Here is a 25156-nt window from a genome sequence, read left to right as displayed (position 1 = left end):
AAAATGGAAATTACTAATACATTTTAATTTATTACTCACTGCAACAGGCGTACTAATGTCATTCCTAGTCTAGAGTAGCCTAGGAATAATAAAGCGTCTCGTGTTGACATTTTGGGATGAGAAGGCCCCAAATGAAAATCATTTTAGGGCCCCAAAAAGGTTTGGACTGGCCCTGGACAACAGCCAAACAAACAGAACGGAAGAGAGAAACTACTAAATGAGCCTCCAAGTCAAAAATATAAGCAAAATAAAAGTGAGTCAATACTTTTTCAGCACTGTAAAACATAATTTAACTCTAATTTGCACACACAAAAAATTTTTTTATTTAAACATCACATTTTGTAGTTCAAAGAGCTTCTTTCAAATGAAAATTACATTGAAAATAAACCTGAGCACTATTTATTGCCACCACTGGTAAAGTTTTGTATATATATAAAAAATTAAACTAATTAAATCTTTTAGTCAAATTAGCTCTAATGTAGAAAAATATAACTTTTAATTTGAGTTCTTTAAGTGGATCATAGTGTTTTCTTTATTTAATAATCAGTGACTTTCTGTTTTGTTGTGGATTAATATTGATGTCAGGAATATTTTCTCTTTGCTGATCTTCAAAATGGAAAAGACATGAAAACATACCTTGAAAGAAGCATGTAGATAACAAACTACTTTTCTGCCCTGCCATTACAAACATAAACATGCAAATTTTGTTAAGCTGTACTGGTATTTTAGCTAAAAACCATGTGTTTTGGTCACATGTTGGATATGTTGAAAACATAGAAAACTCAATTATGGTGAAGAATATGTAATAAAACAGGCCTGTTTCTTTTCTGAAAGTTTCAGGGAATCTTGTTGGAGTCCATAACAAACTCTGAAATATTACATTTGACATAGAAATTTGGTCGACTGGTACGATATGCCAAGGACAGAATTACATTACAACATTTAAAGCTTACTTCAAAGCAGTTGGAAATCCAATCATTTCACCCAGAGACGGATAATTCAGAGCTGGAAAACACTAAAGATAACTATCAACCCTCCCACGAGTTTATTGCATTTAATTGGAATAACTATCTGTAAGAAAAACACACTTAAAAACCTCTTTTGACGTCAGTGTGTCAGTCCTTATGCACACATTTTCCAGCGTCTTGCTGGTTCTCGTTTCTCTCCACTGCTTGTTTCCATCTTCTTGCCTCTTGACACATTTCCCATCCTCAGAGGCCACATCAGACGAATCATCTTCTCAGCTCCGAATCAGCCAAATCGCATGATAGCCAAGAGTCAAAACACTCTTTCCACAGCGTAGTAAACAGACCACACACATACACACACAACACCGAGCTCTTTACAGCACAGCTCATCTCTAATGTGGATAAAACCTCTTATAGCTTTGATTATGTTCAACTAGACAGAGCAGCGATGCACGGCTGATTGAATAACATTACCCCACAGTCGCTGCATTACGTTATTTGCGGGTTTGCCATCTCATTAGGTGGAGTTATTACTTTGGGGGATTGCAGATTGAGCAGCTGATGCCGTTTATTTCTACAAACTTACACAGTGAAGTTGGATTTGATTTGTTTTTTAAGCCTGGACTGCAAAACACAAAATCTTACCAAGTATTTTTGGTCTAATTTCTAGTGTAAATGTATTTGAAACTTGAAATTAGACAAAATTAAATTACAAGTAACTTTTCGGCTTATTTTAAGTACATAATTCCTTCATTTTGATGAAAAAGTGCTTGTTTCATTGGTCATGTCTTTACTCTCTTGCATTAACTTTTCACTTATTCTTGTGTTCTAAATTTTTGTTTATTTTCTGGAGTTAGTTTTGTTCTCTGTGTTTTCTGGATTAATTAGTCTCCTCTACTTTGCACAAAATTATTCTTATGTATTGAGATTTGTACTCTGTCCAGTTCTACCTATTTAGTGTTGCTTTAAATCCAAATAATCTGTTGCTGGCCACGCCCCCCAACACAACGTTTACACTTGCATGTGAAAATAGCTGCGGCAGATGCTCAATTATACAACTGTAATCGTTTCTTTTAAACTGTCTTTTAAAAGCATTAGTGGAGCCTCCTGCACAACCAACAAGAACGCAGGATGATAAGTTTATTTATCACACAAATGTAAAATGTGGAAAACAAGAAACACTTCGGTTTTATTAAAACTGAAGTGTTTCAGTTCAGTTTGGTGTCAGACTCACTTGGTGCTAGAAGAAGTTTTTTTTTGTTGTTTTTTTCTGCCAGCTGACCAACCTTTTCTTGAGCGGACTGCACTCCTCTTATAGATTGGCTTTTGATCGGCAGATAGCCACATGCCTGGCTGTGCAGCGGTCTGTAATTTTATCTCTAGAGGAGAAAAATCAGAGTGCATCTCCTCTGAAGATATCGCAGCCTGTAAAAGTGAGTTTAGCCGTTGACCTTTCCCTGGTTTCTGTGGTAACGGAACCGTTTTCCCGTTTCTTTCATCTGCACAGGATGCGCCATTCCTCTGACCTCTGCAAACTGTTAAAATTAGAGGTAAATATTGTGAGAATAAATACAAGTTTTGATAGAGAATTGCAAATCTATGGGTCGCTGAAGAGCTTTTTCTGTTTTTTTTATTTTTTCTTCATTGCCAGAAACTTTCAAACTATCAGTTCAGTTCATTCCTGTAGCTTCAAATTATTCACGTCATCTCAATGCACTTCACACAAAAAATTGTTCACTTAGCTTTAATTCAGTTTTTAATTAATCTAATGAGTAGCACGTAATTGTAAAATTGACTAAATAAATTGTGATTTTTTAACCATTCTGTAACAATATATTTCTATTATTGTAATTGAGTGATAAAATCCAACAGTTTGATAAACAGCCCACTTTTGTGACTTCAATCTGTTTGGGAACATTAATGAACAAACAGTATGGTGAAAACAGTGAGAGTTAAGTCTTAAATTTGTACATTAGTAGTTGTGATGAGACAAAATGTGACTTTAAGTGGTATTAATGTTTTTGTTGAACTGTGCCTGTGTCTGTCACAGCCAGAACTACAGAATACTGGCTCCTTTAAGAAGCTTTTGTCTGAATTCCTGAGGTGGAAACTATTTACGATTCATTCAAATGTAGAAATTTGACCAAATGTAAGACATAGTGAATACATTTCATTGTGGGAGTAAGCCTTTCCTTCAGCAGAGCAATAAATTATGTCAGCACTGAGTCTTAGAAACATCAAACAGCGCATTTCTGGTTTTAATTTGTCATCTTGCCTTTCAAATGGAAAGCAGCAAGTGGGATTTTCTGTATGGAGTCTTATGCAAATTTATGCAGTGCATTAAAAACAAGGTTTTATATTTCCAAAACTGTGCTTGGCTTTGGATTTAATTTATTTTACTTTTGTTTCAGAACCTCTGACAGTAAATATATCACATATACTTTGATCGAAATTTCACCAGTTCAATTTATCATTCACCAGGAACAGTATTTGTTAAACATGTTTTCAGAACATGTCAAATATTCCACAGTTTATGTTTCTGGCTCATTCTGTTATTTTTTCCACCTAATACATCCATTTAACATGAACCTCTGTGCCAAAGTTCAACTCGGGTGTTTATAAATGTATTAAGACTGAAAAATAAATGTTATATAAATATTCAAATCCTTCACTCATTACTTTTCTTAATTATTGCAAGCTTGAAAGGACCTTTTCTTTTGACGTTTTGTTATTCTTCTTGGCAGAAAACTAAACCAAGTTGGTTTGGGAACGTCGTGGCTCCAGCTGTGACTCATTCAAGTCAGTCCATGAGTTTTTTCCTGATGTTGACACTGAGATGAACGAAGTACATGCTGGCATATAAACAAAGGCAATGTTTTTCAAAGTGAGGGCCGCAAGGGGGCGCTACGGGGCAGTGAGACAGAAGATGAGAAGAAGAAAATGCGAAAATAAGGAAATAAAATTAATAAATGGTTAAATTATGTTTTTTTTTAAATCACATTTGTTTTTAATTGGTTAAAATTAGTTATGAAAATATTATTTACCACGCTAATCTCTCTGATTGGCTGCCGGTTAAATTTATCCAGATGCTTTGCTCCTTCGGCTAGCTAGCATAGCTAGCACGCGTTAACATAGCTAGCAACGGCTTGGCCGGTTCTTAGAAAGCTTTCAGAGGAAAATTCTTTCGAAATAGTTTTTATTATGTGGCAGAAAAGCACAAAACGTTTAATAAAATGCCGTATTATTGTGTATTTATTTTGAAATCTCTAGAATCTGTCGAACGTGACATCATCAGTGATTAGCCATTGGTTAGCCAAGTGTCACTATGACGTCATGTGAAACAGGAAAAAAGGACAGAAGCAAGGAGAAGCACTGAATCTAAGAACTTTAGAGAAAATAATATGTAATTTGACAAATATAAAATATTTGGTTTTCCTACAGTAAAAAAGGTATTTTGGTGGACAACTTTTTTATATTTTACTCCACTAAGGTTGCCCTTTTTTCATTGATTCAATATCTTTGAGTGACTTGTGAAGTGCTTTATTAATGTTTTTTTTTTGTTTTGTTTTTTAATCTGGTAGTGTTTTATGACAAACATCAGAATAATAATAATTTCCTAATAATAAAATTGTCAACTCATGGCCAGGTAAATAGGAAGCATTGTTTATGATAAACAAATGTGATAACTATTGAATAGTGAATAAAAGTGAGACATGGTAATGTTGATATTTCTTTACGTATTTTGTAACATCAATCCCAGCCAGAAGCCAATGAGTTTTGGGGGTCCATGTCATGGTCAAGATTTATTGAAAGAGACAGATTCCAAACAATGTTTATGTGCCGAGACACGGTCAGGAATCGGTTTCCTCGGTCCAGGCTGAGGGGAGCGTAAAGACGTCGTCTTCAGCATATGAAGGCAAGTCAGGTTTAGCAAAGAACACCTGGAAGTCTTCGAGGTTTAAGCAATTCTGTCAGGGTGGATTAAGCTGCAAGATGGTAGAAAGTAGATGCAGGAGGTCTTTGTTTTTAGGACGATGAGTGGCCAGAAACAACCTCCTTTAATCAAGCAGAGAACTGGGAACAGATGGAAAGAGAAAGAAATGACCCCAGTCACATCACAATTCATAACTGTGAATTGTTTAAATCAAACACCTGATTAACTATAACCATTCCTGTTGATTCAAATAAGATGTTTTATATGTCTACAGTGTAGAACAGATTCTTAATTTCATTAAATGAGTTTTAACCCACATTCCAGGTGAGGGCAGCAGTGGACCATAAATAAACCATTATTTCTTGTGGTATATAAGCCCCTGTTTCTAAATGACACATCTTTAGTTTAAGTCATTTTGGAAATATTAAGTCAAATACCTATGGACCATCATTTAGTTTTGAAATTTTACTGTGGTGCTGTGAAAAAAGACTTTATCCAAGGCTGTAACAATTAATCAGCTTAATTGTGATTAAGCGATTACTAAAATAATAATTTAATTTTGTAATTTATTAGTCAATAACTGGAAACTACAGATTCAAAAAAGGCAATTTATTGAAAGAACACCACACTTACAGTAGAGAAGCCAAAAATAAACATTTTATATTCAATTTTAGATAAAAGTATCTTTGCATGTAAATATATTTGACCTAAAAATCATCTAGTGGTAATTTTAGCTGCACCTTATTCAAATTCACTAAATTAATGCAACATTAATGGTTTTTAGGTATAAAAATGTTTATTTTCTTATCTAAAAATGGAACTGAATTGCTTATTTTCATTGCTTATTTTTTTACTATTGCATATAAAAGGCTTAAATTATTAAATGAAAAATCTGTACAATCCAGCAAATTCTTTTGTCAGATTAATCTATTAGTAACCAGAATAATAACAAAATAATTCCATTACATAATTAAAAATGAAATATTTCCAGTCATTAAATTAATATCAGATAAAGATAACCTGACCAAATATAATAAAGTGGGTTTAAAGTTATCATCCAAACCACCTTAAAAAAATAAATCATTACACTCCACAAATCACGGATTAAAGTTGCAGTGTGTAACTTTTATAAAAAATATTTTTTACATATTTGTTGAAACTGTCTCTATATTGTTATTGTATGGTGTGAGACAGAGAATCTGTTTAGAAAAAAGTTTAGCTCATCCCCTTTTCACCTTCCGCTCTTATGATATAGAAGGTGTCATGAATTCTCAGGCTAATTAGCACAAATTCTGATGACAGATAAACAGTTTTCATGACACGATATGTTTTTTCTCCACGATTAGAATATTTAGCAGCAAGTACGTGAGCTTGATTGACAGCGCAAACAGCCTCCTCCTGGCTCAGATTGGTTGTTATTGTTCAGGAGCGGTGAATTTGTTCATACAGCGATAGTGGCTCAGACAGGAGGTGGAGGAAATTGATCTTTTCACAGATTATCTGTCTCATATTATACTGTCACAACATGGAAACATATTTTAAAAAATATGTAGAAAACATTTTTTTAAATAAAAGTTGCATACTGCACCTATAAATGTTTAAATTAAACAATTCTATTAGTCATTTATATTTTCTGCTTGACCTGCTAAAAATCTTGCATTCTGAAATGTACAGTAAAATATATGAGAACCTTCAGCGTCGACTCTCCTGGAAATATAACAGCTGTACAACCTGAGTGGGCAACATAGAGGAGCTCTGTGGATTTCAATAGGCATCACACACACTCAGACAAACCTTATGAACTCATGAAGTGATGCGGCTGCGGTTCGTCGCTGTGGCAACTGCTTCCTCTTTAGCCTGCAGGAAGATGTGGATGAAGCAAAAAAGGAAAAAAAAAATCATCCAGCCTGAAGATGAGGAGTTGAAGCGCTGCTGCAGGTTGCCCCGGTCATCACCGGAACGCTGCACATCATAACACCATGGCGGACGCAACGGATATATTCTCAGTTATCTGTGATGAGGCTGTCATCACAGCAAGGTCCCAGGGTTACCTGTGACAGCCACGACAGGTGACGCACGCCACCGGCTGCGGAGATTAGAGCGGCCGTGACTTTCAGGAGGTCCAACCTTGTGCTCTACGTCAACACATCAAACGCAGGCAGCAGGACGTGGCTTTGATATGACCCGTCTTATGACATTTCTGTCTATTAATGGATAACTGTGACGAGGCCGACTGCTTTTCTCCTTTCTGTCATGGCTGCTGTGAGGAACAATGAGTCAGAGCAGGACTTTCACATGGGTGCAGTGGTGCACAGCTGTAATTAAAGTCCTGGCAGCATCATTAGCATCGTGTTTGAGCTAAGTGATACCTGATAACCACAGTGTTAACACACCACAGCAATGACTACATTAAATCAAAGCTTTATGAAAACACGGGAAGTTACTGCTTACAGAAGTTACTGCTTACAGAAACTTGCAATGTTGGGAATGTTACAAATATGTATGACTGCTCTGTGGTTTTCTGTATTATAATGGGAACATAGTCTAATGATGTTTTATCAGAGGATTCAACACATGTTGATGCACAATGGGGCCACAGAAACTGAATCTATTGTTTGATTCTCGATCTGTTTACACTTTCCCTCTATCTATGGGACAGTGGAGTAAATCTAAATAATTTATTTAGCTTAGTCATATTGTGAGTCATTCGAAGGTGAACTAGCTGGTCTGCTGATGGTTAACTTTAAACACCTAAAGGAACTGAACTGGTGCCGCCCATCCTTATAATGTTGCTCCTAGTTTCTACAACAGTGTATATATTCAATTTATAATAAAATCATTCTCAAGGCTCAGATCCAAAAGACAGAGATCCAATTTATTGTAATAAAATATTATCGACAGATTAAAATTTGGTTATTCTAGTCATTAAAACAGTGCTGTCAAAATGTACTTATAACACTCAGTGGCAAGAAATACATAAAATTATACAAATAGATACAATAAATGAAAACAAAAAAATTCAAACTGTGGAATGCTGGGCTTTTTTTAAAGTGCTTGGGCTTTTTTTTAGAAGCAGTTGAAACTGGCATAAAATGCACTTTTGTACATTATCACCAAAAAATGGGTTTATTTTTTGTCAATGTTGAACCATATCTTTGGGTGTACCATAAATACCTTGATATTTATTCTTAAAATATTATTCTTTGTTGTTGACTTGAGGTTGAAAATCTCCAAAATGGAGGAAAGCAGAAGAAACAAACCAGGAGCCACCGAGATCATGATCAATACAGACTATTTCGCTTGACTTGGAGCTGCGTGTTTTTATTACCAAACACACGGCTTCATATCAATCAGTGTTGCATAGTGGCCACAGACTTGTTTTAGGTGCTGTGACAATAAATAATTGCACCATTTACTGGAATGGATTCTTAAAACCAGAATACTGAGATACAACTTCTGGCTTTCTAAGAGGAAAAAAGGTTTTCGCTCTCATCTCAAGTGTGGATATAAACTGTTTTGATAAGCTGAAGTTCCCAGGAGATAAATGGTGGCAGGAAGAAGTATTTTAAAACCAAGGTCTTATCTTTGTCCAAACATTTTCCTATGATTGCTTTTTACAGACGGACCTGCTTAATAAATGGAGTGGTGTGAAAAGGATTGCTCTGGTGTTGTCGTTTAAATCGCTGATAAAAGCTTTCTTGACTCGATGGTGAACTTAATGGGTCAATGTCAGACTTGATTTTGACATTTCTGGTCTGGTAATTGGAGGTGAAATGATAAAAAATGAAATATAAAAATGAAAGCTCAGTGTAGTTTTACATGTTGACACATCTGCACTGCAAAAACACAAGACCTTACAAAGTTTCTAGTGCAAATACGTTAATGCGTTGGAAATAAGGCAAAACTAACTTACAAGTTAATTTTCAGCAAGATGTATGAGCCTGTTTGAAGTCAATAATTCCTTAATATCAATGACAAAAATCCTAGTTTTATTGGCAGATTATTTAACGAGATTGTTCCCATGTTATAAATGAAATAATCTGCCACTAAAACTTGTACTTTTCCATAAATATTAGTGGATTATTTGTGCAGCAAAAATTTTCATTTGCGCTGTTTTGGCTTTGAAGATATTAATGAAAGGTTGAAGGTCAAAAGGTCAACCAGCCCCCCCACTTTTATGAAACCAGACAAACTCGGTGTCAAACGTTTTCATCTCAGCTCATAGTAATTGGCTCCTATAGTTCAGCACATTAATGTGAGCATCATACAGAATTACAGAAAAAAAAAATTACATGACGTTTAACTGACCTGCAGCTAATATACCAAACAGATAAGCTGCGTTTGCACATGTAACACTAATACTGAACAACGATTGGTTCAGTAATCTCACGAGAATCGCTGACATAATCTTAAAACCATCGCAAGATTTGAGATATTTGGGGGAAAAACCGGAGAATGAGGGAATGGAAGTTAAAATTTACACCCAGGTTACGTACACAAAAGTGTTTCACTGTAAATGGTTGTAGTGTGTTTATAGTGTGTTTTGTTGCAACTTGAAGTGTGAAATAAACTTCAGTGGAGTTTGAAACAATACATTTATAGGTTTATGTCTGGTTGAACGATGTGTGGGCTCAGTGGTTCTTGACTTTTTTGGGGCGGATTTCATTGTTATCGACAGGGGGCCCAGAAGAAAAACTCTGGGAACCATTGGTCAATATGTTGTGACAGTATAACAATAGAGATAATCTGCCTTTTCCCAGTCCAAACTAAAAACAACCAATCAGAGCCAAGAGGCGGGGCTTAGCACTGTCAATCATGCTTTTCAGTTCTGTTCGAGGGATATCGTAATGAGGCTGATGAACTTAAAGTTTTCAGATCTTTTTCACTCATGAAAAGGTTTTTTTATATATATATTTAATCAAATTATACAATCTAATGAAATCAGCATTTTGTGTTTGTTCAAAATCTTTTTGACGTTCATCTTTAAGGGAAAAATTATTTCTTCACAACACTGTATATCAAAAGGAAAAAATACTGAAGCTTCTTTCTGTCTCAGACTATAGATTATATTTTCTGTCCACCTTACGTAACAGTTGGACACTTGATAGCCGCAGAGCAAATAAAACCCAGAACTTTAGGAACGGCTCTCTGCAAGTCGAAGAGCATGAAATAATGTTTAATAAACCTGATCCGAAACTTTTCGCTCTGCAGGGCTCCACAAAGGTTATAATAAAAAATTGCGACGTAGCAGTAGTCATTCAGTCACTTCTCCCGGCTCCTTTACTCACATCTTCCCACCATATGGCCCAAATTAAAAGTGCTAATGTCTCCTAGCGGGGTGCTTTGTGCTTTCTTGAGCTGAATTGCAGCAGGATGAGTGCGTATACTATCTGAAATATGTAGCAGTCATTGTCAGGGAAGCTCTGCTTCTACCTGGCTTCCCTGTCCTCAAAATTTATAACCTCCTCTTGCGTTCAGACACAAGCGCCCATGGCCAGACTCAATCTGCGTGTGTTTATAGCTTTGTGTTTTCCATCAGGGTCAAAGTGTCCGTCTCACTTGACTGACATCTGTTCCGGCGGATAATTAATGGCTCAATAATTGATGTGCTTGTCATAAAGGTGATTGCAGGGGACAGGAGAGGATCGAGCGCTGCATGCTAATAAGAGGTGACCTAGCGAGTCCCTGCAGCACTGCAAAAACACAAAAGTGTTTTTATTCTATTCTGGTGGAAATATTTGAAATAAAACATAAGTAACATTTCAGCAAGATATATGAGCTTGTTCTAAGTCAGTAATTTCTTAAGATTAATAAAATAGTACTATTTCAAGAATATTTCATTTTTAACAAGATTATTTTCCAGCATTTCAAGTGAAATAATCTGCCACTTAAACTAAAACGTTTTCATCAATATTAAGGTCTATTGACTTAATACAAGCTCCTATGGAGTGCTGAAAAATTTACTTGGGAGTTAGTTCTTTCTTATTTCAAGTGAACAAAGATATTTGCATAAACTCAGTCATCACAGCAAAAACACAAAATCTTACCAAGTATTTCAGGTCTATTTTTTAATGCAAATATCTTATTACACTTGAAATAAAACAAAACTAACTTGAAGTAATTTTAGGTGCATTGTATTGTTATTATGTGTAATGAATACCAAGCAGAAGATATATGTTGTAGCTATAATTTTGCACAATATAGTTCTAGTTAGTTCATTTTTTTTTCTGGATTACCATTTTTATTAATTTTAGTTAACATAAATGTTTTCTCAATTTTAGTTCTTATTGCTCACGTCACAAAGAAAGAAAAGATTTTTCATACATTTCTAACACAATGGATAGAACAGAAAGCGTTTGAATTATTTAAAAGTCTTTTTGTTTTCCAGGTGGAGAGAAAGGTTTCAGTGAGACAAAGGTGCATTTTTATGATCTGATTTTTTCTTCTTTGTTTTGAGAATAATACATTTTTCATGAAAGTGTCCTTCTATCACTTTGACTTATGAGCCTCATTTTATTCGGAAGAGTTTATTCAGTAAAGGAGCCAATAGCATCAATTGTGCAGCCAGATGGAGCAAAACAACAACTGTAATCTGATCAATTCAATAGTTAAAACCTAAACATATTATATATGTATTTAGAGACCTAAGCCTTTATGTTTCTTCACTGTCTGACATCAAATCGCTAAAACTTTTCAGGATTATTAAAATAATCCTGTTTCTATCTTTAGATTTCTTTGGTACACTAGTGCATATCCACGGTTCCACATTCCTCTTAATTGATTTGTTTTTCGTTTTAATCCTTCATCTTGTTACCACTATTATTATTCTCTTTACTTAATTACAATTAATTATGCCTAATTATTATTACATAAATTAAAATATGCTGCTGCTGGCCACACCCCCAACTCAACGTTTATAATTACACAACCATAGATCACTGAAAAGCAGAAGTAGAGCCTCCTGCACAAACAACAAGAATCCAGTGGTTTCTGGATTCAACAACAAAACTCTTGTCTTTTCCAGCAGCCATTGTACAGCAAATAAAGCAGTAAAAGCAGCTGACCAACAAGACCTCGTTCACACGACAACAATTTCTGGTGAAAATGGAAGAGTTTTGTTGTGTTGTACTGTACATTTTATTCAACACATGCACACTTAGTTTCAAAGAACATAACACCAACTAGTGGCGTAGCGAGGGCATTGCAACTTTTAGATGTGTACTAAAATGCTGCGTAAACGGAGATTGCAATTAGAACGTTTTCATGTAAATTTGTTAATAGAAATGGGGGGAAAAAGTTGCATTTTTGTTGGACTTTTGTCATGTAAACAAGGCCCAAATGTGCTGAAACTCTGCTGGAGTTGCTTGGTAATGAGCTGGGCTTGGCTGGGGTTTGTTGACAAAGTGGAGACTCAAAAGGAAGTCCAGAAACGTGCAAAATGTGAATTTCATCACTATTGTTACACATAGAAGAGAATCTTGGACAGGAACAACCAAACGATTAATGAAATCATAATAATAGTTTGGTCAGGAGTTCATCTTGTTGGAACAGTAATCCATCAGTGATCCAGAGTTAATTTATTTTCTTTTTAGCTTTTTTTAATTGCTAATGATCTCGGCTGCTGATCAGAACGTGTTTTCACTTCTCTGATTGTGTTCAGTAAGCCACCCTGAACCTCACCTCCTCGTTTTCGTGTCTCACTTCATCATTGGTCCTACAGTCAAACAGATAAATGTTCTCAATTAGATAATATCATGACTGTATTTTTGTTGGACTTTAACTAAGCGGCTTAAATTACTTTTAACTTCATTTTGACCATTTTTTAAATGGTGCTAATTTACAATGATTTTCATCTCCAGGCGATTTTCAAATTTAATGTATATTTAATCAGGAAAACATTTGCCTGTTTTCCCTGACTCTATTCAGAAAAATTACATTAATTTTTTCCATACTTGTTTGGGGTTTGGACCTCCGTTCACACCTAAGGGCAGATTGGAGTTTCCGATTGGCCAATTAATCTCACTTACGTGCTTTATGGACCGGAGAGAAGCCGCAAATGTTCAGGAAGAACATAAAAACTTCACATTGTATATCATGTGTTTCAGAAATATTTGACACTGAAGCTTTTTGCTCGGATTCAGTATTGATAAGCTACTCACTAAACATTATTTTAGATTGTTTTCCTGTTTCAGCAAATCTGAATGTTTTTGATCTTTAAAAGTGAAATTTTGTTCAAAAAAATCAGAAATTTTGAGAATGATCTCAGAAAATTTCTAGAAAACCTTCAAAATATTTGGAAAAACTGAATATTTGCTCAAATAAACTCAGAAATTATAAGATTGTCAAAACTTTAAAAACTTTGAAAATAATCTCAGAAATATTGTAGAAACTTCTAGAACACAAACATCTTTTAGTTTGATAAGTTAAAATTGCTTTTCGTAAATTTTTAGATCAATCTCATAAATTTTCTTAATAAAAGTTTCAAAAGTCAAAAATGTTGAACTTTCGTAAACGTATGTGATTTTTTTCAGCTCCTGTGATCAATCTGGCCTCTGATTGATGCTCATTCACAAAGAGAACAACAGAGTGTGACTCGAATGTGACTGAATAACAAGCAGCTCTGACTGCCTGACCAATAAAAATAATAATACTAGAAAGTTTTTATGAGCGTTGATCCCAGTTACAACCACACAGTAACATTTACGAGCATTTTGTTGCCTGTTTTTGAGGCATTAGGCAGCAGATAGTTTCTACATGACCTGGGGGGATGCTGAACTTTTGCACAGAGAGACACGTTAAACAGATCTACAGCGATGGGATAAATGGATGTGAACTTTAAAAAAAAAAAACATTCAGTGTTACTGGAATCAATAAATAGATGATTTCATCTTTCGAACTTCATGTGGTCTTCATTTCTCCAAGCTCTGAGTTCATTTGAGTCTGCAATGCCTTGATTTATGACCTGGCTACCTGCTTGGCACAGCTGGATGTCGATCCCTGGCCAAATTCCTCTGTCAAATCCATCACTTTGTGTTTTTCTGTCACTGTAACAGGAAAGACGTGCATTACTTTCCATTAGTTATCTCGAGTTGCTTTTCGTCTGTCATTTAAATCCAAAGGCCGCTGCTTTCAGGCTGGATGTTGAAACTCTTTGCTGCACCGACCGACCAGCATAGCTGCAGGGAGTCCTGGCAGCGCCGGGCGGGTCGGGGCAGCCGGCTTCACGCGCATGGAAAGGCTTTGATTCAACACCATGACAAATGCCTCAATTAACATTCCAGCCCATTAAGCCGGTGACATACAGTGTTTCCTTCATCTGGACGCGTGTAGATTTAACAACGCTGCAAGCCAGAGAGCTGTCCAGGAGTCTGATGGACCGCCAGCATTCAAAGAGCTTTTATCAAGTCCTGTATGTTTTCAGCAGAGCAACAAAACCAAGATTTAAGCTGAGTGGAGCTACAAAGTCGTGTCTCTAAAAGATTTGAAAGTACTTAATGCAGTCCAAAATGTTTTTAGAATATGCAAACAATACGATGGCGTTTTAGGAAGTAAAAAATTCGAGATTTTAGACTTTTGAAAGTCTAATTGAATTAGACAATTAGACTTTCCAAAGTCCAAGTTTTTTCTGGAAAGTTCTTGAGAATAATGTAAGAATTTCAGTGCTTTTTCTAGCAACTCTTCAACTTAAAAAAAAAAAAAATTCTAACAGTTTTTCTACTTTTAAAACTCAGAAAATGTCCAAAATAAGTAACATAATTTCAGTTTTTTTTTTCAACAAATTTTCCACTTTTAAAAATCTGAAATTTCCAAATGTTTTCTGGAAAGTATCTGAGATTAATCCAGAAATTTCTGAATTTTTTCTAGCAAATACTCCACTTTTCAAAGTCAGAAAATTCTAAAATTATTCCCAAAAATATCTAAGATTAATCAAAAACTTTTTGAGGATTTTGTAGCAAAATTTGGACTTTGAAAACTTCAAATGTCCACAGTTTTTCCAGAGCATTTCTGAGATTAATTTATACATTTATAGGATTTTCAAGCACATTTTAAACTTTTCAAATTTAAAAATGTCCAAGTTTTTTAACATTTTTGAGATTAATTAAAAAATCTCTGAGTTCTTAGCAGCAATTTCCTGCTCTGCTTCTTCCTACAATGGCCCTAATACGCCTATCTGTTGCCTACAAAATGCTGACAAAATGCTCGTAAATTTTATGATGTGGTTTTAACTGGGATTAACGCTCATGAAAACTTTCTCCTATTATTATTTTATGAGTTCGGCAGGCAGAGTCGGTTGTTATTCAGTCTCAGTCGAGCAGATATGTCACGCTTTGGCTCTATTGTTCTCTTTGTGAATGAGGAAATGCCATGAGCATCAAACAGAGGCCTGTTTTGATCACAGGAGCTGAAAATGTCACATCATTATGACTTGATATCTGTGACTACAGAGCAGCTGGAAGAGAATTCCTGTTTTTATATATTGGGGTCATAATGAGCCCTCTGTTGTTTTGCTTGAAGCTTCGTCAGGCCGGATTGCTTTCATCATTACAAATTAATAAAAACAAACAAAACAGTCTCTGCTTCACCTATTTTTTTAAAAATCCTCTCATGTTTTTAAATAATAAATGTTGTTGCTTTTACTTTCTATTTATTTTAAATTAAATTTTGTTACATTTTCTGCTTCAGTAATTTTAAGATTCTCTATTTTTAATGAGTGCCTTTTTCTCTCTTTTCAGGGTTTCTTGCTTCTTTTTGTTTTGTTTTGTTTTGATTTCTTTTTGCGCCAGCATTCTTCTGGCTCGAGACGAGAAAGCCATTATGTTCCCACTCCTAATCCTGCAAACAAAGCTCCGTTTGACTCGGCTGTTTTTCCAGCAAAACAACAGACTTTTCTCCAATCTCAGTAAATTTTACAGCTCTGGGCAGCCATCATAATTGTAGAGAAATGAGCAAATCACAATTCCTTTGCACGTTTATTGAATTTTATTGTGGGGATAGAGGATGGAGGTGCTAACATTATTCTTTCACTTAGGAATTATTTAGTTCATACTAACTGACCAAAAATAGACAAGAATTTGTTTTATTTAATGTCAGACGTAAGGAAATACCTGGTTTCACCTGTAATATATTTAGATCTCACTTAGTGAGATTGAAGATTCAACAGAGTAAATTATTTTTTGGGTTCATATTGTGAAAGAAAACAAGCAAAAGGGAATTTATCAATCAATCAATAAAAGATAAGAACTCCATGTTTGCCTGGTTGTTAGCTCTGTTGCCTCACAACAATTTGTTCTCAGGTTTTTGCAGACTTTACACAAAATACAAGTTTAAATCACTGCATGTTTATATAAGAACACTACGGTATCTTTTGACGTTTATTGGGGGAAAGTTTCCCTTGTAGAGGTCACTGTTGTTGTCACACCAAGGCACTAGAGGGCGCTGTGATTTTAGCATGTCATCAAGATGTGCATGCGGCTTTGACCCCTAGCTTTCGCCTCATTTATGTATCAAAATCCATTAATAATAATAGGTTTGTGCATCAGTAACTTAAATAACCAGTATTAGGTTAACTTAACTGCCAGGCTTTTCTTAAATAAAGTCAAATAATTATTGTGGTTGAGTGGATGTGTCTGCAAAATAGGAGCAAAAAAATACAACTCATTTTAAACCAAATCATAATTCCCTGCACTATAAATTATGATTCTCAATTTTTTCAGCACCTCTACTTCAGCTCCTTCTTTGGATTTAGTCCTGTATTAAAATTATTGATTTTACTGGCTTATTTACCAAGATATTTTCCCTTTAACTGTCTGTATTTTAAGGTTTTTGCTCCAAAAAAAAAACTTGGCATCTTTTATTTGTCATTATTTATATTCCTGAAACATGCAGAAGTTAAGGTCCACTTGATTCCACTAATAGCCTAATTATCTGACATTTTCCCCCTTCATGACTCATTCTGGCCTAATCTCCATTCCAGCACTCGCTTGGTTGAACTTCCAGCTGTCCACAGCAGTTTCCCTGCTGACATCGGAGGATTCTCGCTCTGTCTCAGCCGATGGCTCCTTTAAACAGCAGAACGGAGCTGCCCCACATCCCACTTACAGATATTTGTAATCCTTTCTCCAGCGACTTTCACTGGAACTGAAATGGTGGCCAGAGAGCGGCAGGCGACTGGTTGTGTATTGGTTTTGGCGTGTTGAGGAGGGGTTTGGTGGGAAAAACACCCTTCATCTTGGTGGAAAGCCAACTGTAATGCATCAGGAAGAGTGGGAGTGTGTTGGCTAGAGGTGCAACAAACAAAGAGTAGATGAATGAGGCTGGGGTTCATGGAAAAGTTCACCGGTTTAAAGATGTACTGTCTGAGTTATGTTGTCGGCGGGGATTATAGTCTCTCCAACATGCTGAAATACATTGACCTGCTTTACTCTGTGATGTTTTATTTTTCTAAATGGATTGAAGCAATGTTGGATTTCAGATGTCAGACTTAATCAGTGTATTCATGGTGAGTCTGCAGGCATGCGCCGTAGATTTTGTGTATCTGACACACCCCTGCTAAAATGTCAGATTTTTGTGCCTTGAAAAAAGGAGGCCAGGAGAAATGGAGCCTTCCTGCTTGAGGTTTTTAAAAATGTATCATATTACAACAAACGTAAAAGGGTTTCACCGAGCATAGATCACCACAAAATAGTTCATATTTCAAATTCAAAACAAAAATGCTAATAAAATGCTAGGTAGTACACTATGTTCAATATGCAAAACCGCTAAAATGAGCTAAAATAGTAAATGACAGCATGTAGGCTATCGATAGCATGTTGACCTACAGTAACATGTTTTTTTATGTTGTTTATTAGGCTTTTGTATGCCATTTGCTGAACCTTATAGTTAAAGTTAAAGTTAAACTAGATATAGTTTTAAACTTTAACTTTATAGTTAAATTGTATTTTTTTTAAAACCAATTCACACAACAATAACGTCTTGCGTTATTTCAGAAGATTTCAGAATACTTTTCTAAAATCTGGAAAAGTATTTTAGGAAAATATGTTAACTATTACTTCAGTTTCAGCCTTTAGTTTGCATCTGCCATGAATTATAGATAATCCGATTCATAATTTGCTCATTTCCATTAAGCTTTGAGATTATGAAGGATCAATTGGAACTGATTGGGCAAATGTATTGGTTAGTGGAAGGGAAATACATCCACAATAAAAAAAAAAAATGTACATATACCACAGCATAGTGAAGGCATGCGTCAAGCAGGAGAGGAAATGGGATGAGAGGGACATTACGGAAACTGGACATTTCTCCAAAACTGTAGAAAAGTCCAGATGGAAACTGGTTTGAGACGCTGCCAAGGCCCTGACAGCAACAAGAAGGAGCTGCAGAAATTTCTGGAAGGTACTTTTAGTGTGCTACATGCAGATCTATCTCTGTATGTCTGAACCGAGGAGTAAAGCTGGAGAGAAAATATGAAGATAAACTAAACTCCTGCTTCACAATTTCAAATGTGTTTGACACAAAACAGACAGGAGACAATAACCACAGAAAAACATGGTGGTGGCGGCACCATCCTGTGGGATTAATGTTTATTTACTTTTTATTGTTTTATGTGGATGATCAGTTTCAGATTTGACATTTTGACTTTAACTTTGTCAAACACTGCCGTTTTATTTTTATGTTTTAACATATTAAATATTTACATACATCCCATTGAAGGTGTGAACAGATTTGAATCATTTTATTTTTAAAAATGGACTATTTTACAATTTTTTTTGTAGTTAATGTCCTTTTTCAATTAAATTTAGTTTGCTTTGATGCCAATTTATAATAAATGTTATCTTGAGGCACTTTACAGATAAAAAAATAATTTTAATCACATAGATTTCAATTGATCCCAGTAATAAAACAGTACATTAAGCTCAGTTAATTACCCAAATAAGATCAAGAATTTCTTTATCTAAATTAACCCAGCAGATTGGATTTTTATATACTGATTAAAGCACTGATATTTTTGCTCAAACGATATTTAATTGAGAAGAAAAAACAAATCACTTGGGGTGTGAATGAAAACAGGCTGCACTTCCTCCTGTTTCCCTCCTTATTAAAGAATGTTTTAATCCTCAAACAAACACAGAAATGTCTAAAACTGGGAGCAAATAAGCTCATGTTCTACAGGAAAACTAAAAATGAACACAGTGGTAATTCTCACTGGGTGACGAATTACCATAAACACACACACACACACACACACACACACACTGGTTTATTTAGACTCAGCACAGCTACTGAAAACACTTAGGACTCAAAATGTGTAATTATTCACAGCTGAAAATAGAGCGAGTTCACTCTGCTAATGTTTGCTTAAAACCGCAGAGCAAATGCTAAATTATGTATTTGGGTCTGACTGGCTGCAGTAAACAGAACCTCAGTCAGATTTATTAAGATCAGGAGTGAACAGAAAACATCTGAACATCCAGTTCAAACCTTATAAATGCAGAAAAAAACTCAGTCGGTTCAATAAAGACGTCTGTATTTTCATAGTTAATTCATTTATTTACCAGCTTACAGTTTTGTTTAAGGCATATTAGTGTAAAATGTTTTAATTGACACTAATAAACAGAATTTTATCTGTTAATTACTAAAACAGGATGTATAAAAAAATCATGAATTGGTTATAAAAATTATAAAATTGTTAATTATATTAAAATAAGTTCATAAGAAATTTAGCAGGACATAAAAAGGAGTAATATTTATTCCACAAATTGTTTTTGTTTGCATTTTTTTGCTTTTATCTTATTTTCTAGAAGCAGATCTTATTGTTACTATTGTGTTTCGGTTTTGATTTGCGTTTATTAATTATGTAAAGTTTGTGTTTAATGCTCTGTTTCAGACTCAGACATGCTAACATGTAAATCTGAAGGAAAAAAAAGTTTAAATTATTCTGACATTTAGCAAATCGAAATAATGTGGTAAACTTAACCTACATAAAACTGGAAGCATTTAATCTGGATTAATGCCACACGTAAAAAAATTTTTTTTTAAATGAGTCTCTCTTTTAAAATACAAAATATGAAAATATCTGGATGATTAACCGGATCAGTAAAGGACTGCAGAGAGCATTTCTCTACATCAAAAAGCAGAGCTGAATTTAATCTACATGAAACAGCAGCATGCATGTTTCATGTAGATGTTCAAAAGGCCGCCGAAGTTCCCAGATCTGGACTCATAAAATGATCAAACACAGAAACTTTCCCTCTACTTAGTGAAAAGTCTCTCACTGTTTTCCTTTTCAATCAATCCATTCAGGCTTTGAATTATAACGTCATTTAAAAACGCCTCATGTTCCCAATGAAGCTAAAAGTCACCAAATCCTGGTTAACAGCTGATTATCTCTGGTTTTATTCTCGTTTTCTGTGGGTTTTAATGTTTTTGGAGCTCACAGATAAACCGAAGATAAATAATGAAATGACTGAAAACCAATTGATAGAAAATAAAATTAAAATTTAGTTTGAAGAAAATAAAAAATGACTTTTTTAAGTAATCGCTTTAATAGAACCTTTATGACACCATAAAATAGACTGAACAATCTAAAAAAAACAAACTATGATTCCTTTAAGCAAATAAATCCAAAAACAGATAAGAAAACACGATCAATGCTATTGATCAGAAATGGCACAAATAGAGAAAACATGGCAGTCAGTTCTTGACCCAAAAGAGAAGAGCACTTTGGTTATTCAGCTGAACAATAATCCATAAACATATATGGAAATCCAGCTCACAATCCAGATTTTTATTGGAGTGGCCTAGTCAAAGTTTGGATCTAGAATTTTGTAGCATGACGTTAAAAAAGGTCATGCTCAAATTTCTCCACATTTCCAGTTATAACACGTAGATGGCATGTTTATGGAACAAATGTGTGTTTCAGATTCCTGTTAGAAATTTAATCATTATTTAAAAACTGATTTTATATTCATCCAGGGTTTTTATCCATTATTGAAATCAATTTGCTGATTTGAAACACTGAAATGTTTCCATTCGGCCGTTATCTGTTATTAAAACCCGTAAAAGTAAATCATCATCATCATCACACAAAAATGAGGAAGAAACATAGAAACAACCGAAAGCAGATAGAATTTCCATAACTGCTGATTTTCCCGTATTGATAATGATTACAGGGACACAATCAATAACAAATTAGGATTCTTTTATTTGAAATTGTTCATCTTTTACACAACATTTAACACAACAAGCTTCTGTGGTCCCTCTGGCCAGAGCACTGCAAAAACACAAAGTCTAAAAAAGTATTTTGATTCCAGTTTCTACTGCAAACGTCTTAAAACAAATAAAATAAAACAGAACAAATTTATAAGGAACTTCTCAGGGAAATATAGGAGCTTGTTTTAAGTCAATAATTCCTTAAAGAACCAGTATAATGAAAAGAAACAACTTTTTTGAGCTTTGCATCATGTTATAATGTCAAATGGAGAGTTGCTTTGATTCTTTCATGCATGTTCCAGCTGTTCAAAACACCAGGGCGGACGTAGCTCCGCCTTCGAGGCGCAGCTCCCCCTCTGAGCTGCGGTTTCCAAGCTGCCGCCTCACAAAGCAGCCCTCTCCTGCTCCTTCAGACTAGTCAGCAGCAATTAGCAAACACCGAGTGTAACAGCTCACCTGCTGAGCTCATTGTAGAAGCTACTATTCATTGAAACTCTGGTAAAAACGTTGTTAAAGGGTTAATAGAGCAGCCATATTGTGATGACTTCCTGAAGGCGGAGCTTCCGAAAGAGCAGGAGTTCTTAAAGAGACAGAGGCGTTAAATTACAAAGTTAAACTTCTTTCGAGCCTTATTTGGCATAGCGTTTTTATAACAACTAAAGCTAACATAGCCACTTGATTGTGCTATAAAATGGCACTATAAAACTGTACTGATGAAAAAGTTATTAGAAAAAACGTTTACTTGAAATAAGTTGTATTAAGTAATTATTTACTAAAACAAGCTCTCATATTCTGCTTCAAAGTTACTTCTAAGTTGATTTGGTTTTTTCTTCGTATATTAAGATATTTCGACTATAACTAGTCCAAAAATACTTGGTGTAATTTAGTGTTTTTGCAGTGAGACAGCAGGCGACGATGGATGCTGGGTAACAACTGGAATGGTTTACGATGGATAGAAATATCTCTCACACTCGCATACATGGAGCCCAACATTCCCCAACACACACACACACACACACACACAGATATGCAGAGACAAATGCAAAAAGGAAAAACACACACACACTTTACAAGACACAGTAACCACCTAACACGGTCTAACCATCTACTGTAGACATCAGAGAAAGAGCTTAAAGTGCATACAGGAACAGAGGAGGGCTTCTCCAGCGCTCGGTACCAGTAACAACCTGTTTAACTTATGTCCGCAAAGATCCAAGATCCACGCACCAGATCCCAGTCAGGACGCAACAACACTGCATAGCTCACAGGGTCAGTCTTATACATTATTGCGGTACGATGTCGTGTAGGTCCCGGTCGGTCCAGGACGGGTTAGCCATGGCACTGAAAGCTCGTTCGGTCAGGATCGGAGGAATAAATCCAGCGCAAGAAGCTCCGGTTGCTTTGAATGAACCACCCGAATGAGGAGCTGGAGGTTCCAACATGGCGGCTTGAAGATGTCCAGTAATCTGATGCATAGTAGGAGGCTGCAGTGACTCTCTGAGGCGGACGAGGCTCAGTAAGGGGCAAAGAGGACTTGTGGATGAGAGGTCCTGACAGGCCCGGGCGCCGGGCGGAGCAGTGCGGCGGGGAGCGCCTGAGTCTGGAAAAGGGCGGGGTTCGGCGTTGGGCTGGCGCCGTGGTTTGTGCGGTGCGTGAAGGAGCCTCCGATGGCGGCGGCCACCGCTGCCAAGTGAGCGGGAAGGATCTGAGCCGCCAGAGGCCGACACTGAGCCTCCTTTCCTAAGATCAGCTTAATCTGGGAGTAAAAGACACGACAAGCATTTCAGATCGATGAAGGAATAACTGGAATCCACAGACACTGGTCAGTTTTTACGGCAAAATATCAAAAAAGAAACATCTTTGTGGCCATGCAGCCCATCAGTTTGTGAAAAACTGCTCAGGTACAAAGAAAGTTACAGCAAAAACACCAAATATAACCAAGTATTTTCACTCCAGTTTCTAAATGCAAACATCTCACTACAATTGAAATAAGACAAAACTAACTGACAAGTAACTTTTCAGGAAGATACAGGATCTTCAGTCAATAATTATAAATAAGAAGTTCCAGTTCCACTTATCTTAAATGTACTAAGATATTTGCACTAGAAACAGGTGTTTTGCAGTGACACTGTTTTTTGAAGAAAGCAGTTAAATTGTCCAAAAACTGTATATTTTCTATCTTTCTTATTTTACCTTAATTACAGACCATTTTGATTGCAGATAACAAGATAGCTAGCTGTAGCTAGGTTTATCTATAGCCATGTATGTCTATGTCTGGGCATAGCTCTGGTTAGATTTTGTGTTTTTTTATAAAAACATCTTTTTGGTCTGGCCATCAGACGTAGAGTAGTTTCCTTCCACAGCTCTGTTGCCTGACAGTCTAAAGACAAATAGCTCATGTGACAAATCATCCAAGCAAGACAATAAATTGGTCTATCCAAGAAAACCCTCCCAAGTTTCTAATCTTAAAGTAACAGCCAGTTTTTGTGTTTTTTGTCATGTAGTTTTATCTGAAAAGCAGAAAAATGAAAATCCTCGTGGCGTGGAAATGCCACCGCAGTTATCAGGCTTAATCTTGTGTATCGGTGATGAAAAGGCTGCGTCCTCCCAGCGTAGCAGCCGCCGTCACAGGTTATCAATAAGCGGCCGGTGCGGCGCAGCCCAGCGGGAAGCGCTCTGTACTCGGCGCCCATCAGAGGAGCTCCTCTCCGTTAACTCAGTCAATGATGGGTTTCAGAAAAAGCCATTTCCCCCTCACTGATATCCCTGCTGCCTGGTCTCTGCAAACAGTGGGTGTGATGAACGACGTCGTCTTGGGCTTTTTTGTAAGATTAACAGCTCCCCACATTAAACCCACATGGTTCTTTTCATATCTATCTTATGTGACAATCAAAAACTGGAGCCAGAAAACAGCAACGATTGGCTGCCAGGTTCCAGAAAGTTCAACAACGACCTCAGGTAAATAAAAAGTTATTTCTCTTTTGTTCTGGGGTTTATCAACCTGCGCCGCTTTGATCTGTCAGACCACAATCCTCAGAATAAGTTAAATCTGACATTTACAATCACGTTTAAACAGTAATCGACCCAAGCCTGCATTCCTCCTGCAGCATGCTGGACCAGACACGCTATTCCTGTCAATAAAATATCAATATTATGACGCAGCGTTCCTTAATAAAAGGTGCTGGCAGGTGGTCCTCGTATAAAGGCTGACATTTTACCGACCGAACGTGACTATCGAGGCTCGCTTCATGGAGAAGTCCTAAAACTGCTCACTGATTTGTCCAATTTTCCCTCCAGCAAAATCCTCCGACCACAAAGTTAAAAGATGAAACTGCTGCTGCGCATGAGCTGACAAATCCACAACGGCGAATCCGGGATGTTGTAGGCAGAAAAAATAGAAAAAAAGAGTAACTTTTAGTCCAGAAATGTTTTGAATAGTCTCAGAAATTTTCTAAATAAAACAAGAACATGTTTGAGCTCCAAAAGTCAAACATTTGTTTAGAAATAAACTTGGTAACTTTTAAAATTTAGATGAATCTCAGGCGGTTTCCAGAGAAACATGGAAATCTCTGAACTCCAAAAGTTAAACATTTTGTCGGCAAAAATTTGGAGAATTCTTGGAAAATATTATATTTCTATAGAAAAAAAAATCAGAAATTTTGACATTAATCTAAAAAAAAGGAAAATATCTGAACTCAAAAAGTTAACTTTTTCTTTTTTTTAAAAAGTCAAAAGTTTGAAAAAAACCTGAAATTTCCCTGAAGTTTTCTAGTAAAACCTGGAGATTTCTGAGTTTCAAAAGTAATTTTTTCCTCTTTTGAAACTCAAAGTTTTTCTATAAATTTTCTGGGACTAATCTTAAACTTCAAATTTTGTTTTAGCAAATGTTCAACTTTTCATATTCGGAAATTAAATATTTTTTCCAGAAAATTTCTGAGATGAATCCAAGAATGTTGGTGTGTTTTGGTGGAAATTTGCTCCATTTTTCCCGTGCATGTTTGGTCGTGATGGTTGGTTTGGACATGGACTTTCTGTCTGCAGAGAC

At 35.8% G+C, this 25156-nt stretch overlaps 1 protein-coding gene across 3 annotated transcripts in view; it reads right to left on the bottom strand.

Annotated features, from left to right (window-relative positions):
* Window positions 1-4739: 4739 nt before the first annotated feature.
* The window catches only part of znf385d (zinc finger protein 385D), a 100098-nt gene continuing 79681 nt past the window's right edge, over window positions 4740-25156 (bottom strand). For 2 of the 3 annotated variants that reach the window (XM_055047308.1, XM_055047309.1), the window contains one exon: window positions 21084-22867. In XM_055047308.1, the coding sequence (XP_054903283.1) occupies window positions 22625-22867 (243 nt within the window). In that variant the 3' untranslated portion in view covers window positions 21084-22624. Of the gene's footprint in view, window positions 5043-6696; window positions 6760-21083; window positions 22868-25156 lie in introns of those variants that run through there. The other variant, XM_055047310.1, reaches the window with a different exon arrangement.

Source organism: Poeciliopsis prolifica, unplaced genomic scaffold, assembly GCF_027474105.1.
Source record: "Poeciliopsis prolifica strain line A6 unplaced genomic scaffold, Auburn_PproV2 SCAFFOLD025, whole genome shotgun sequence".
Lineage (NCBI taxonomy): Eukaryota > Metazoa > Chordata > Actinopteri > Cyprinodontiformes > Poeciliidae > Poeciliopsis > Poeciliopsis prolifica.
This window is presented reverse-complemented; position numbering and strand designations above follow the sequence as displayed.